This window comes from Culex pipiens, chromosome 3 (assembly GCF_016801865.2).
Source record: "Culex pipiens pallens isolate TS chromosome 3, TS_CPP_V2, whole genome shotgun sequence".
NCBI lineage: Eukaryota > Metazoa > Arthropoda > Insecta > Diptera > Culicidae > Culex > Culex pipiens.
In genome coordinates, this window is record NC_068939.1 from 39683488 (window position 1) to 39696623 (window position 13136).

Below are 13136 nucleotides of genomic sequence, written 5' to 3' on the forward strand. Positions count from 1 at the left end.
GACCAACGAAATTTCACTATACTAGCTAGAGAGCACCAAAACAATTAAACTCTGCTTACAAGCTTACTTGTCTGAAAATTATTTTCTATCTATTGAATGATTTTGTAATTTTTTATGAAATTTTCAAATTAATTTCACTCAATTCTCTTTTAGCATTTATCTTTGATTTAAGGGTCCATTTACTTTTTAACCTATTTAAGGCTATTTAAGACATTACATACTAATAAATACATTGGATTATTTAAATGGCAAGCATTTGACACAGATTTTCTAAATATTTTTTATGAACCAATATTGCATTGTTATGACTAGTTGATCAACAAAGCTAATGCAAAACCAATATGAAAATAAAGCTTAATATCAACGATTATGGCCAGCATCAGGTTCTGGTTCTGTTTCATCTTGTTACATTGCTTGAATATTTGGAAACAATTCCAATTTGAGTTTAGCAATAGTTTTTTTTTGTGTTAAATATGTTTGAATTGTAAATTTTAAACTAAATTCATTAGACCATTTAAAATAATGTTTTGATATGTTTTATTTTTTCAAACTTTTTTGTGAATATAGGCAGCGAATGCCCATGAAGGTTAAAGCTGCCAGAAATAAATGAGTTTACAATAATAACAACAGTAGTTATCAGCTATAGATAAAACTTTTCAGTTATCGGAAAGCTTAAATCGTGCTTGCCATTTCATTAGGGCACATAACTTTTATAGGCTAGAGAGTGTCCCTTTCACACCTTATGTAAACTGTCATTTGAATGAAAGGGATACACTATTGTTTACAAAAGTTATGTGCCCTTTTGAAATGTTAGGCTCCAAATAACGAATAACATCCATATATTTTGTGTCTTAAATAAAAATAAAATAAAAACTTGTTGATAATATGCAAAGTATTGAAAAATAATTAAAATCTTGATATGTTGGTTTAATTTATTACAAATATGTTTGGAGGATTTGTCCCTTCAATCATTTCGCATGATATTAGTGGTAAAACATGGAGTCTTATGAATCCAGATTTAGTTAAGGAATTTATTTTCTATTGTTTACTAAAATGTTCAATCATTTGTTTTTATTTATTTATTTTGAAATTTTGTTCGAAGGCTGAATTGTTTTTTTTATAAATAGTTCCAGTTAAAAAAAAACTGTAGATAAAAAATGCCTACTATTTCAGGTCCTGGATAAGTCGGGAAAAAATCAGTAATTTGAAAATGTGACTTGAGTGGTCACCCTTGTACTGTACTCAGTTTTCTACAATTTCTTATTTTTACATTTTCATTTTTTGATTTGGATGAATCTTTGTCTAAAAACCATACCATCTCCGTACAATTTTGGGTGCTTGTCATTCAATATAGGTACAGTCATCCCACATATTCGGAACACCCACAAATTCGGAACACTTTTATGATAATTTGTCAATAGCATACCAAAAGTAGCTTTTCTGTCGACCTTACTATTTTTAGAACCTTCATTTGGACATTATTTTGCTATTTCACTAGTAAAAGTAGTACTTTTTGAACAAAAAACTTCATTTCAAGACTATTTTGTGCAGAGCAGCAAAACACTGCCTCCAAATGGCCTGTTCCATGATTGTGGGATGTTATTGTGCCTCCCACAATTGTGGAACACCTGAATTGAACTGATATTTTCACAAAAAAGTTATCAAACCATGTTTAAAACATCACTAAGCTTGAGTTTCATTGGTTTCAGTGTGTGAAGTCATTATTTGGTAATAAATATGTACTCCTGGAGAGATCCAAAGTTGGTTTACATTCGTAAGAAAAAAGTGTTCCGAATTTGTGGATTTCAAGGGTCAAAGTAATTTTCAAAAACTTCATATAAAAGTTTAAATTTGCAGATGTTCGATACAGCATTCGAAAGATCGCAAGAAAAGCTTTCAAATGAAGGTAAAAGCGAATCATTAAGTTCAATTATAGATTTGCTATGATTTTTTGAACATTGACCGATCTGGAAACCGTTCCGAATATGTGGGATGACTGTATGTAAATGTATGAAATTCTGCATCTGGATTTTCTGATCGACTTCGTATCTTCGGCAAAGTTGTAGGTTATGTCACAAAAATTTGAATTCCCAAAATATGGATTTTTTATTTTTTGATTTTTTTTTTTGGATGTTTAAGGTTGCTACAATGTTTTGAAACTTCGTGCGTGTTGGTACAAATTATGCTTTAGGCGATACAGTCCAGAGTCGATTATCCGAAATTTTGAAATAGATTTTTTTTTTCTTATTTTTAACACCAATATTTTTTTCAAGAAGAATTCAAACCAAAAGTACATAAAATATACTTATCATAGCGCACCACAAAGCACCTTATACAATATTTTTTAAATTTCCTATCATCTCTCTGGAATTTTGAAAATCGAGCAATAAAAAAATTCAGGTGCTGTTTACGACATTTAGAATTCCACCAATTTCAAATGCCAATTTCCCATCATTCCAGGTGACGCCACCAAGGGCGACCAGCAGCTGGTCGTGTCGATGGAGTTCAACGGCGTCCAGTACGAGGGCGTCCTGTTTGCGAACCCCTCGTCCACCGGATCTCCGCGCTCCGCGTCCTCACCGCAGGCCAACGCTTCCAGCAACGCCAACAACACCAGCACCAGCAGCAGCAGCAGCAGCAGTAATCCACGCATCCGGGCGACCAGTTCACCGTCGACGGCCGGAGGGCTCCTGCTGACCACGGCACCCTCGGCGGACGCGCTCGCAGGTTCCCCGGCCGGAAGCTTGAGCAGCAACAGCTCGACGTCGGCGGCGGCCTCCCCCGTCGGCTCTTCGTCGCTCATTTCGCCCGCCAAAAGTTCGTCGCTCGATGAGCCGATGGTCGGTGGGGCCGGACTGACGCCGGTGGTGGTCGCGCCGCGGCCCATCGTTTCCTAGAGTTCTTTTTAAGGTTAGTTCCGCTTCTTGATTTTTGCTAAAGTAGCAAAATTCTCTCGCAATCCAGATACATACTTTTTACTTTTTGAGCTCTCGAATGTTGCATTTTATTTGAATATTATTTGCTCTCGCGCTAGAAACAAAAATTATACATTAAAAACTACAAATATAATACATTGTAGGCGATCTATGTTTAGTCTAAATTTTAACGAATCGTATGAAAAGCAAAAAGGGAATTTTATCAGTGTACGGCACGTCTTGAGAGCAACTTTCATGCAAGTCGCTTGCTCGGATGAAGCTGAAGGTGGCGTGCTACGAATTTAGTCGAGGCGCGCAGCTCCGGTTTGTGTCTTCGATGGTGCGTACACTGTTAATGGAAACGAATCACTTTTGAACCAAAAATTAATTTTAAATCTTGTTCTTTTTTTCACAAAAGCTAATTGAATCGTGGAAGGTAATAATGATGAAAATCGGGAAAATTTTAGCAACTGACATATTTTTGTTGTACATGTGGTGAAGTAAGGAAAAGCAGGTTAAGTTGAAGTAAAATTAGTTAAGGGATGTTTTTCAGTAGAGAAAGATGTGATTACTGGTTAGATTTTAGGCGAGACTGTGGCAACGAGCAACGAATTTTCCTTCCCCCTGTTCAATATTTTCTGTATGGATGAGAAAATAAAAATAAAGCGCTTCACATATCCTAGCGGGCAACAATGTGTAAATATACTATTGTCTCAGAGCATTAACTATCTTAATCCTACTTAGTGAAGCAAATCGAAACGATGAGGAAATCGATCAAAACTCGCTTTTTACATCGTGTAACCGTAAGTTATTCTATTATTTTCCCCTTAGTTTTTAGCCAACTTGAGCGATTTTACTTAGGCCCTCTTTAGCGTGTAGGCGTGCAAATCGCAACAAATTAGTGCAAAATGTTTTTTTATTACTATTATTATTATTACTGTTATCACAAGACGGTTTCCTTCTTTTCTCGAAGAATACGCAAATATTTGAAACATGAAACAACACGAAAAATCTCTTGCAATATATAAGTTAAGGCGAGCCGGCAAAACGGCAACGGAAAAGAAGATACACACAAAAGTGTTGGAAAAATCATCAAAAAACGTGAACGTGGAAGAGGAAAAAAAGTGCTAGAATGTAGAGTTTTTTTTTACTTTTATTTTTTAATTTAATATATTTTCCCCTCCCAGGCAAACACTGAACGAATGAACAAGCAAACTATTTAAACTAGACGGTAGTGAAAAAAACACATAAAAAGTAAAGTAAACTTGCAGTAGAATCAATTAGTGACCAAGCTAAGCTAGTGTTTAGCTGAAAAGACATGACCGCTTCGATACATCACAATCACACACTCTTAATCAATAATCGCAAAACCGCAATCTGCTTTGACGATTGACTTAACTGGTTTAAAGTGTAAAGAGAGAGTAGTAGGTGGAAATCCCAAAAAAAATCCCAAAATTCACTCCTAATTTGGATGGAAATACACATACACAATGTGACCCTCTACCCCAACCCTGCGCATGCAAAACTGTGGATCGAATCGTAATAATATAGAACAAATGTTTTAAAATAATCAGCAAATGACGTGCGTTTTTTTCTTTTGTTTATAAGATATCACATCCCTTAATTATGAGTAATCTGAGGCTGTTGCCAAGGGCGTCATTTTTCAATTGTAATCCGTCATTAAAGTGGTGAATTGGGTGAGAACTTGGCTGATAAGCGTATCAAATGTTAGGTGTTTTCAATTTTTATCTCTCGAGGCAATTGGGTCTGGGTTTGGGGTAGTCTCTATTTTTTTTTCTTATATTTGAGAAACGTAAATAAATGCGTGTTACAAACGCCGTTAAAATGACGTGCGTGGAGGTAATTCGTCGCCTGCATGCTAACTTGTCAAATTGAGTAAAGAACGCCATTTTGGTGTCAAACCATCGAGGTTTGAGTGTACCGCCATCAGGAGTGACATCGAGTCTGGGTTAAAATTGGTTCATACAAAATTTAGCATTTTTGTATGACCAAATCACCCCCCTCCCCCCTCCCCCCTCCCCCCATATTGATCGCCATTTTGGAAAACATATCTCTTCACTTAGGCGCATTTGTCGAGTCATATTTGAGTTCAATGACTATATTTAAGTTCACAATGAGTAGTGGTTGATAAAAAATGTTCTTGTTTTTTATTGCAACTTTAAAGTATTTCAGAAAGGTAAAGCACCCCTGCAAAAAATATATATATTTTTGAGGAGCTGAAAAAAGGCCGATTGCTGATTCCTGAAATATGCTCTCAAATTTCGTAAAAAAATAGTATTCTCATTTTCATATAAAAAACTCATAAGGCTTTCTAGTCAGAAATTTACCAACACATTCAAAGTATGTTTACATCTTTACATGACAACAGCTTTTTTTTTATTTTGGTTCGTTTATCAATATTTTTGAAAAATCTTTATATATTTTAAAATATTTCCTAATAAACAAAAAGAAACTTCAGTTATTTTTTTTTGCACTTTTCAATAAACTGCCGTTCTACGCATTGTCCCATGTCAGTTTTTGACGATTTTGATTTTATACCATTTTAAAGTTTAGTCTGATGTGTACTTTAAGAAAAATACATAAAATCTGGTACTTTGTTCGGAAACTCATCAAAAACAACACCAAGTCTGTTTGTCCCATCGCACTATGGTACATTGGGTGGCCAAGTTTCAAAAAAGTGACCTTCTCCAAATATTTTTTGGTATTTTTTCTCGAAAGTAAACATTCTAACTAAGAAAAATCCAAATTTTCAAAGCTCTAAGTTTGTTCATTACGGAGATACGCAAGCTGAAAGTCGAAAAATGGAGTAAAAAACTAGCGTTTTTCGTAAAAAAGGCTGATTGTTTAATTTTAACATAGCTCAGCCATTTTAAATATTTCATTAGGACAATTATACATCGTTGGAAAGGTAATGAGATAAGCTTTGAAACTATTAATAGATAAAATGTTGTTTCCAAACCAAAAACTGAAGTTTTCATCGAATAACTGAAGCATTTTTTTGACAAAACTTATTTTTTTGTGTTTGTTAATTAAGTACTTTTTTTGCTAACCGATGCTAAACATGAAACTAAGATCATTTGAAAGATTGGATCATAATCTAACATTGCTGAAATTTCCAGCCTGCGATTTTTTGCGTTTTCGGAGATATGCCATTTTGAACATTTACGTTTTATCAAAATTTGCTGCAATCTACATATGCGCCCGTTTATTTCACTTGCTTTGCTCGAAATGACTTTATTGGAATTTTCTGTTCCCTACATTTAAAATTGACTACCTTAGTCAAAATAAGGTATTCGTACCGAACTTTCTCAAGCGAAACTGGAGAATATCAGTTTGATACCGAAAAAAGTATTCAGCAAAATATTGACTTAGCATGATGAATTTCTGCGATCAATCCATGAAACTGATCCACATTTCAGTTCTATGTTGGTTAGTACAAAACATCATAAAAGTACCTTTAACATATCCTGAAGCCGTCAGAAACTCTATAATCAAATGAATTTTCATGAACAAGAACACTAGGATTAGTAAGAATATGTTTTGTATTTTATCGTTTTAATTCATAATTAATATTTTGAATGAAATTAATTTTTCTGTTATTTGATTTAATTAATTTTTGCCCGTAAGGGTGGGGGCGGTGGGTCTCAAGTTATATGGCATGGACTCACAAAAAGAAACACACAGCAGTAAATAATAAATATTTTACTTAAAATGGATTTATTACGCTTAACAAAAATTTGTTGGAGAGGAGGAGGGGAGGGGGGGGTGAAAGAAAATGGAGGGAGGGGTTGTGTCCTTAAAGTGGGGATGTATTAGCTTATTCATAATTTAATAATATAAACTTGCAATAAAATATACACGCAATTCTTTTGTACTTGCAAATGTTTGAAAAGACTATTTATTATAAACAATCCACTATTGAAAAACATGAAAAGTCATAAAAATCGACGTATATCATTTCAATACCATACAATTACCCAAATTTGTATGAAAAAACATTTAAAAAGCAAAAAAATAATTTAACCGCCTGTTTGTATGGAGTTGGCCCATAGTGCATCGTTGAACTTCTACGCATAATTGTCTCACCAAGTATTTTCTTGCACGGAATCATTAGTTTTACTAAGCATTATGCCTTGTTTACCTGTTGTATAGCAAGAGGATCACAAATAAGGGTGATAAACTGCTAACTGGGGCGACTAGGGACACATAGGGCGAATAGGAACCCACGGGACAATTATGCTTAGAAACACAGAAATCGGTCGAAAAATTTCAATCGCGTTTTTCTCAGTTGCACTTTTTTGAACATGGGACAATTATGCGTAGAACGGCAGTAAAGGTAATTTAAAATTTTTAAATCAAGCCCAATTTTTTAAAATTTAGACATAATATTCATTGAAAAGAATATATACATTTCACTAGGTTTATTTTGTTAAATTTAAATTCAACTGTTTGTTCCGAGATATCAGAAGTTGAAAAATTAAAGAAAATTACATGCACTGAAGATTTACTGAAAAATCAAGTCTGTCATCTAGAAATTGCCAAAAACCAATTTTTCAACATTTTTATTTTTAAAACCGCTGTATCTTCAAAAGGATTGGGCATAGGACAATGGTCTATGGAGTCTTTTTTGTAAAATTGTCTGGGGAATCGATTCCCACTGTCGGTTTTCCAAATTTTCGACGTTTAAAATAAAAAAAACAGTTTTAGTAAATGATTTTTGTATTTTTTCAGGAGAGACATACTGCCGTTCTACGCATAATTGTCCCATGTCATTTTTTGACGATGTTGACTTTTTGACATTTTAAAGTTTAGTTTGACGTATACTTTTCGAAAAACACATTAAATCTAGTACTTTGTTCGGAAACTCATTGAAAACAACACCAAGTCTGTTTGTCCCATCGTTGCACTTTTACGCATAATTGTCCCATCAAGTATTTTCTATCACGTAATCATTACTTTTACGCAGTATTGTGTCTTGTTTACCTGTTGGTTAGCAAGAGTAATAAGAGTGATAAATTAGCAGTGGGATGATTCGGGACTTATAGGATGAATAAAGACCTACGGGACAATTATGCGTAGAACCACAGAAATCGCAAAAAAAAAATCAATCGCGTTTTACTCAGTTGCACTTTTTTGAACATGGGACAATTATGCGTAGAACGGCAGCATACCATCCTGAACTTTTCGTGAGTCTTTTTGTAACAATCGTGACATTCCCTTAAAATTTAACTTTTAAACCTGAAAATTGAAAAATCTCATAGAAGTGGCGTGTATTTAACATTCAGTGTATTTTTTCACCTGGTGCTAATAACTCGTTTTTGCCAAAAGTGGATATTATTCGTTTTTACAATGGTGGGCAGTGCATAATAATTTGTTTATATTGAGAGAATCGGCATATTGGATGGAAATAGAACCAAACTGTAGTCAAAATCAAATCACAGTATAAATTAAATTTTATTAAATTAAATTTAAGTGTCAAGCAGGTTACCTACTACGTTGACCTACAGACCAAAACAAGACCAATTCAACCGGTTTTCAATTATAATACGATTATTGGTATTACTCAGATGACTGTTGTCAATCAAGTATGACAATAATAGTAACACAAGTGCCAACTCTCTGTTGCCGACTTCTGGCCAACCAGACCACTTCAAATTGTATTACTATACAAACAACTGAAACCTCTTGGGTAGCATTGAGTGGTGAATCAATTTCTTCAAGTTGCTATAAAAACCCTTTCAACCACTAAAATCACCATCAGTTCCCATCACGACCACATCCCGCGACCATGAACTTCCTCCAAGTTCTGCTCCTCATCTGCGCCACCGTAGCCGTGGCCAGCGGTTACGAGTGCCGCCCCACCGGCAACACCAACGTCACCGCCAACGGCGAAGAATCCCGCAACGGTCAGTTCCCCCACCACGTGCTGGTAACGTCCACCTTCCCCGAGGCCAAGCACTACTGCAGCGGAGCGTTCATCAGCGACAAGTACGTCCTCACCGTGGCCCAATGCGTCCAGGGAGCGTCCAAGGTTCAGGTCACGCTCGGAGCCATCTGCCTGCTGGAGGGTGGAGCCAACAAGTTCCGGTACACGTTCACCGCGCTGGAAACCTTCGTCAAGGACGGCTACAACGCGGAAACGTTCGAGAATGACGTCGCGCTGATTCGGTTCACCGACGACAAGGTCCGACTGCCGCCGTGGATCAAGACGGTGGCGCTTCCGGCTGCGGACTCGGAATATCTGCACGAGGATGTGTTCACCTCCGGATATGGGCTGCTGAACTACCAAACCTCGACCGCTGCCGACTTTTTGCAGTTCCTGAAGGTGCGCGTCATTAGCCACGAGCTGTGCCAGCAGGAGTTTGACTTTATCACGCCCAACTCGGGCCGGTTCTGCGCCCAGCAGCTGGAGCAGGATCCGAACTGTGTCAGCGATGTGGGCAGTCCGTTGGTGTTCAAGGAACCGGGCTACAAGCAGTACACGCTGGTGGGATTGAGTAGTTTCGGGCAGAAGTTTGCCTGTGCGTTTGGCAATGCTGGAGCGCTGCAGGAGGTTAAGGCGCATCTTGAGTGGATCAGGAGCATCACCGGGGAGGAGGAGGTTACCGAGGAGCCCGAGGTAACGGAGGAGCCAGAAGTAACGGAGGAGCCAGAGGTTACCGAGGAACCTGAGGTAACAGAACAACCAGAGGTCACTGAAGAACCTGAAGTCACGGAAGAGCCGGAGGTTACCGAAGCCCCGGAAGGGCGCCACTAAGGTGGACGATAATATTTTTTAATCATTGAAGCAGATTGAAACATAAATAAATGATCGATATTTAAGAATAAATCATATCAGTTTTTTATTGCCTACCCAGCTCACAAATTCATTCGGAGTATATTTTTTCCACAGCAACTTTACTTTTCTGTTTTTTTTCTTTTTGTACACCCAACTGGCAGTTGCATGATTATGATGCATGACAGCATGAAAGTATATCAGAATCTGCATGAAAACTGTCCTCATGCATTTTTTGCGATATAGGGGTATGACATTTTTGCCGGTTACCGACAATTATCGACATTACCAAAACCCTTCACAGAACGAGGAATGAACCACCAATTTCTTGGTTATTGATCCGACACGCTACCACCGCGCCATGGACGCTTGATGAAATGTGAGTGAAAGAGCACCAACATATGCTTCTCTTTGGTGTGTTGCTCGGGGACGCATTATATGTGTTGGTGAGAACTGCAGATCGCTGAAATTTTTACAAGCGGGCAAAAATGATCTACGGGCTTGCTGCAAAAAATGTTATAAAATGTGACATTTTCTGCAGCAAATCCAATGTTGCAGATTTTGAGATATATTTTTCCTTTGGGTGTAGAAAAAGTGTATGCATTTATCTTGTTTAGTTTCTGTTATTTTTATTGGTATTAAATATGGCTTGTTTTACTATCACTCATCGTTCTCCTCCGCTCATTTTGTATTTTTCATATTTTCCATTATGTTATGTTGCATGATTTTTCCATGATTGGGATCTTAAACTTTTACGTTGCAAACAAATTTAATGTTTTAGAAGAGCGGCCGTGGCAGACTGGTTACTGTTTTCGCTTTGTAAACGAATAGTTCTGGGTTCGATTCCCATCTGCTCCCAACGAGAAAGTTTTGAACACAGAAATTTTAAATGATGAATATGAACGAAAAATCAAAGTCGCCGCTCGAGGTGGGGTTCGATCTCCCGTGCTTTGGCTTCGTAAGCAAAAATGCTTACCTCTAGGCCATGACGACTTGGTGAGCTTGGTCTGGAATCAGGAATACTACCCGTGTTGTGGCGCTATAACCACGGCAAATAGTCTCGAGGGCATTCGTGGAAATATCCGAGCGCCTCCCCTGTTACACGCAAACATATTCCGGTGAACATCGGATGCGCATTCGGCTTTGACCATCCGATGTTCATACCTGTGAACATCGAACGTTCAAATTTCGTAAAAATTACCAACACAATTAAAACTTATTTCAATGTATGTGTGAACCTCCCTATCGAGCTGCTCTCTTCTTCTTTAACTTTGTTGCAATAGCGGGGATTCTTCCTTCATCGCGTTTGACAGTTGGAGTTTTTTTGCCATCGCAACGTTTTGTTTTGCAGCCGGACAGACTGCAGGTGCGTTACTTTCTTTTCAAAAAAAAAGTCGAGGATAATTTCTCACCAATTATTTCTCCCCTAACAAGGCCACCACGACCGCATCCGGAGCGACGGTCCTTCACCACGCACCCGGCGCAGTTGGCCAAGGCTGCGGGCGGAAGCCAGCAGCAGCAACCCAAGTTTGTGTTCAACGTGGACGCAGCAGCCCCAAACGGGACGTCCTCCGGCGTTGATTCCGGTTGACGCGTCCGGCATGCCCACGAAGGTAGCCAAAAAGAGTGACAAGTAGGTTTTACGCCGACTCGATTTGGAGGTTAGAAGGAGTGCACTGTTTACATGGACTTAGCACAGTTCGATGCGGTCGTCGATTTTGTTTGGGGAAATTCGTTGACAATCGACGAAGACCATGTAAACAGTGCACACGAGCTGTCAAATGACGTCACGGTGTAAAACCTAAGTCACGCAAGAAAAAGAACCGGCTGGCCGGAGTACGACAGGCGCCGGTAGATCAACAAAGTGCAGCCGCAGTGGCCGCCGTTCCCGGAGGATACCAGTTTGAGGCTTTTCCCGCTCCGGCACCCATTCAAAACACGGCTGGAAACGTCGTCCAGGAGCGTCAAATTGACGTGGACTCGGAGACCGATTCCAACCACGATACCGCGTTGCCGCAGGCCTGTGCCGGTGGTAACGAAGAACTGGTGGAGTTGCTTATCAGTCGCGGTACCAACATCGAACACAAGGACAAGAAGGGTTTTACGCCGTTGATCTTGGCCGCAACCGCAGGTCACGAGAAGGTGGTCGTCGAAACGCTGCTCCGACATGGGGCGAAAATGGATCTCGACCTGGAAAAAAGCCGCGAAGAAAGTCGCAAAGCAGTCGCGGCCAAACGACGCGAACGGAAGAAGCGCAGAAAGGCTGCAAAGCGCGAACAGCAGCGCAAACTAGTCGAAGGCGAAGTCAAACCGCCAACCGGACGACGACTCGGTCGAAGAAATTGTCAACGTTCGACTGCCACAGACTAGCGGAAGAGGCAACTCAACCACCCCCGCAACAAACAATCGCATTCATCCGAGAGAACCTCCACCAACAGCTTCAATCGTCGTCCAGCAGCAGCAGGACAAAGAGGAATTTGGAGAGTCCGGCATCGACGCCAACAGCCAGGGCTCGTGCTCGAGCTCGGACGTCAAGTCCGCCAGCAGCCTGATCGAGCAAAAGCGAAAGAACAACAAAAAGCGCAAACAACAACTCCAGCAAGCTCACCAACAACAACAACAATCGCACGTCAGCTCGGCCGTCACGGCCAAGCAACTCCAGCAGCAGCAGTACGCGTGCGGACGCACGATCAGGGCTGCCAGTGTCCACCTGAGGCAAGTGTTTTCGCGCCCGGTGTTGCTTCAAGGTCACATCCGAACGCACACAGGTGGGTCCCGTCCTCGCAACGATCTTCTATTAATAACAGTTTCGCTCATGTACGATTCTCTCTATTTTCGTTTCACGCTTAACTTCAAACGACCATCTGGACGCTCACGTGTTTGATTAATGGTCGCAACAGGTTAGAAGCCCCACCCTTTGCCCTCAAGTCCTACCAGTACAAGCACAAGGACTAGTCCTGTATGAAGAAATACCTCCGGAAAGCACCGGGTAAAAGCTAACAGGACATTCGTTCAAGAATGGCGCCGGAAGATCGAAAAGGACCAGCACGGATCATCATCGTTTTCGTCTTCCTTAACATCTTTATCCAGCAGTGATGGCCATTCCTTCCCGGGATCATAGAGGTCGACCGAAAAGGTACGAAAATTGTTCATCTTATGAACATAAATTTCACTCACAACTTTCACTTTTTCCACAGCGTGCATTTCTCGTTTGTGCACCCCGCCCCGACCAAAACCAAACTGCAAAATCTGCTTAAGAAGCGACCTCGCCGTCTCCGCCATCAGCAAGAGCCACCCACTTCCGCTCCGTACATCAAGAAGTGGAATTGGCATCTCGGAGCACGTGAAGTGGACCTGGCCGTGGGTTAACGCTAGCGAAACTTCAAGCGCACATGAAGCAGCACCGGACTTTGACACCGACAGAA

At 39.7% G+C, this 13136-nt stretch overlaps 3 protein-coding genes across 5 annotated transcripts in view; all 3 read left to right on the top strand.

Annotated features, from left to right (window-relative positions):
* LOC120427034 (protein dead ringer-like) overlaps window positions 1–4493 on the top strand; it is a 149892-nt gene extending 145399 nt beyond the window's left edge. For all 3 annotated transcript variants that reach the window (XM_039591863.2, XM_039591861.2, XM_039591862.2), the window contains exon 10: window positions 2461–4493. In XM_039591863.2, coding sequence (XP_039447797.1) covers window positions 2461–2897 — 437 coding nt within the window. In that variant the 3' untranslated portion in view covers window positions 2898–4493. The remainder of the gene's footprint in view (window positions 1–2460) is intronic.
* A 4187-nt stretch (window positions 4494–8680) lies between these two features.
* On the top strand, window positions 8681–9765 carry LOC120427041 (brachyurin-like). Its single transcript, XM_039591872.1, has one exon. It carries the CDS (start codon window positions 8725–8727, stop codon window positions 9691–9693), a length of 969 nt encoding a protein of 322 aa, XP_039447806.1. The 5' UTR covers window positions 8681–8724; the 3' UTR covers window positions 9694–9765.
* A 1547-nt stretch (window positions 9766–11312) lies between these two features.
* Window positions 11313–13115, top strand: LOC120427033 (ankyrin repeat and KH domain-containing protein mask-like). The gene is made up of 5 exons (XM_052709869.1): window positions 11313–11324; window positions 11527–11934; window positions 12005–12479; window positions 12612–12847; window positions 12909–13115. Exons 1-4 carry the CDS (start codon window positions 11313–11315, stop codon window positions 12614–12616), a joined length of 900 nt encoding a protein of 299 aa, XP_052565829.1. The 3' UTR covers window positions 12617–12847; window positions 12909–13115.
* The last annotated feature ends 21 nt before the right edge of the window (window positions 13116–13136 follow it).

What these genes read in the sequence shown, in the direction of transcription:
- LOC120427033 (XM_052709869.1), top strand. An exon ending in GCGAAGAAAGTCGCAAAGCA is followed by an intron (nt 11,935 to 12,004) that starts GTCGCGGCCAAA and finishes AGCGCAAACTAG; the next exon opens with TCGAAGGCGAAGTCAAACCG.
- LOC120427041 (XM_039591872.1), top strand. Translation starts at nt 8,725, where the DNA reads ATGAACTTCCTCCAAGTTCTGCTCCTCATCTGCGCCACCGTAGCCGTG.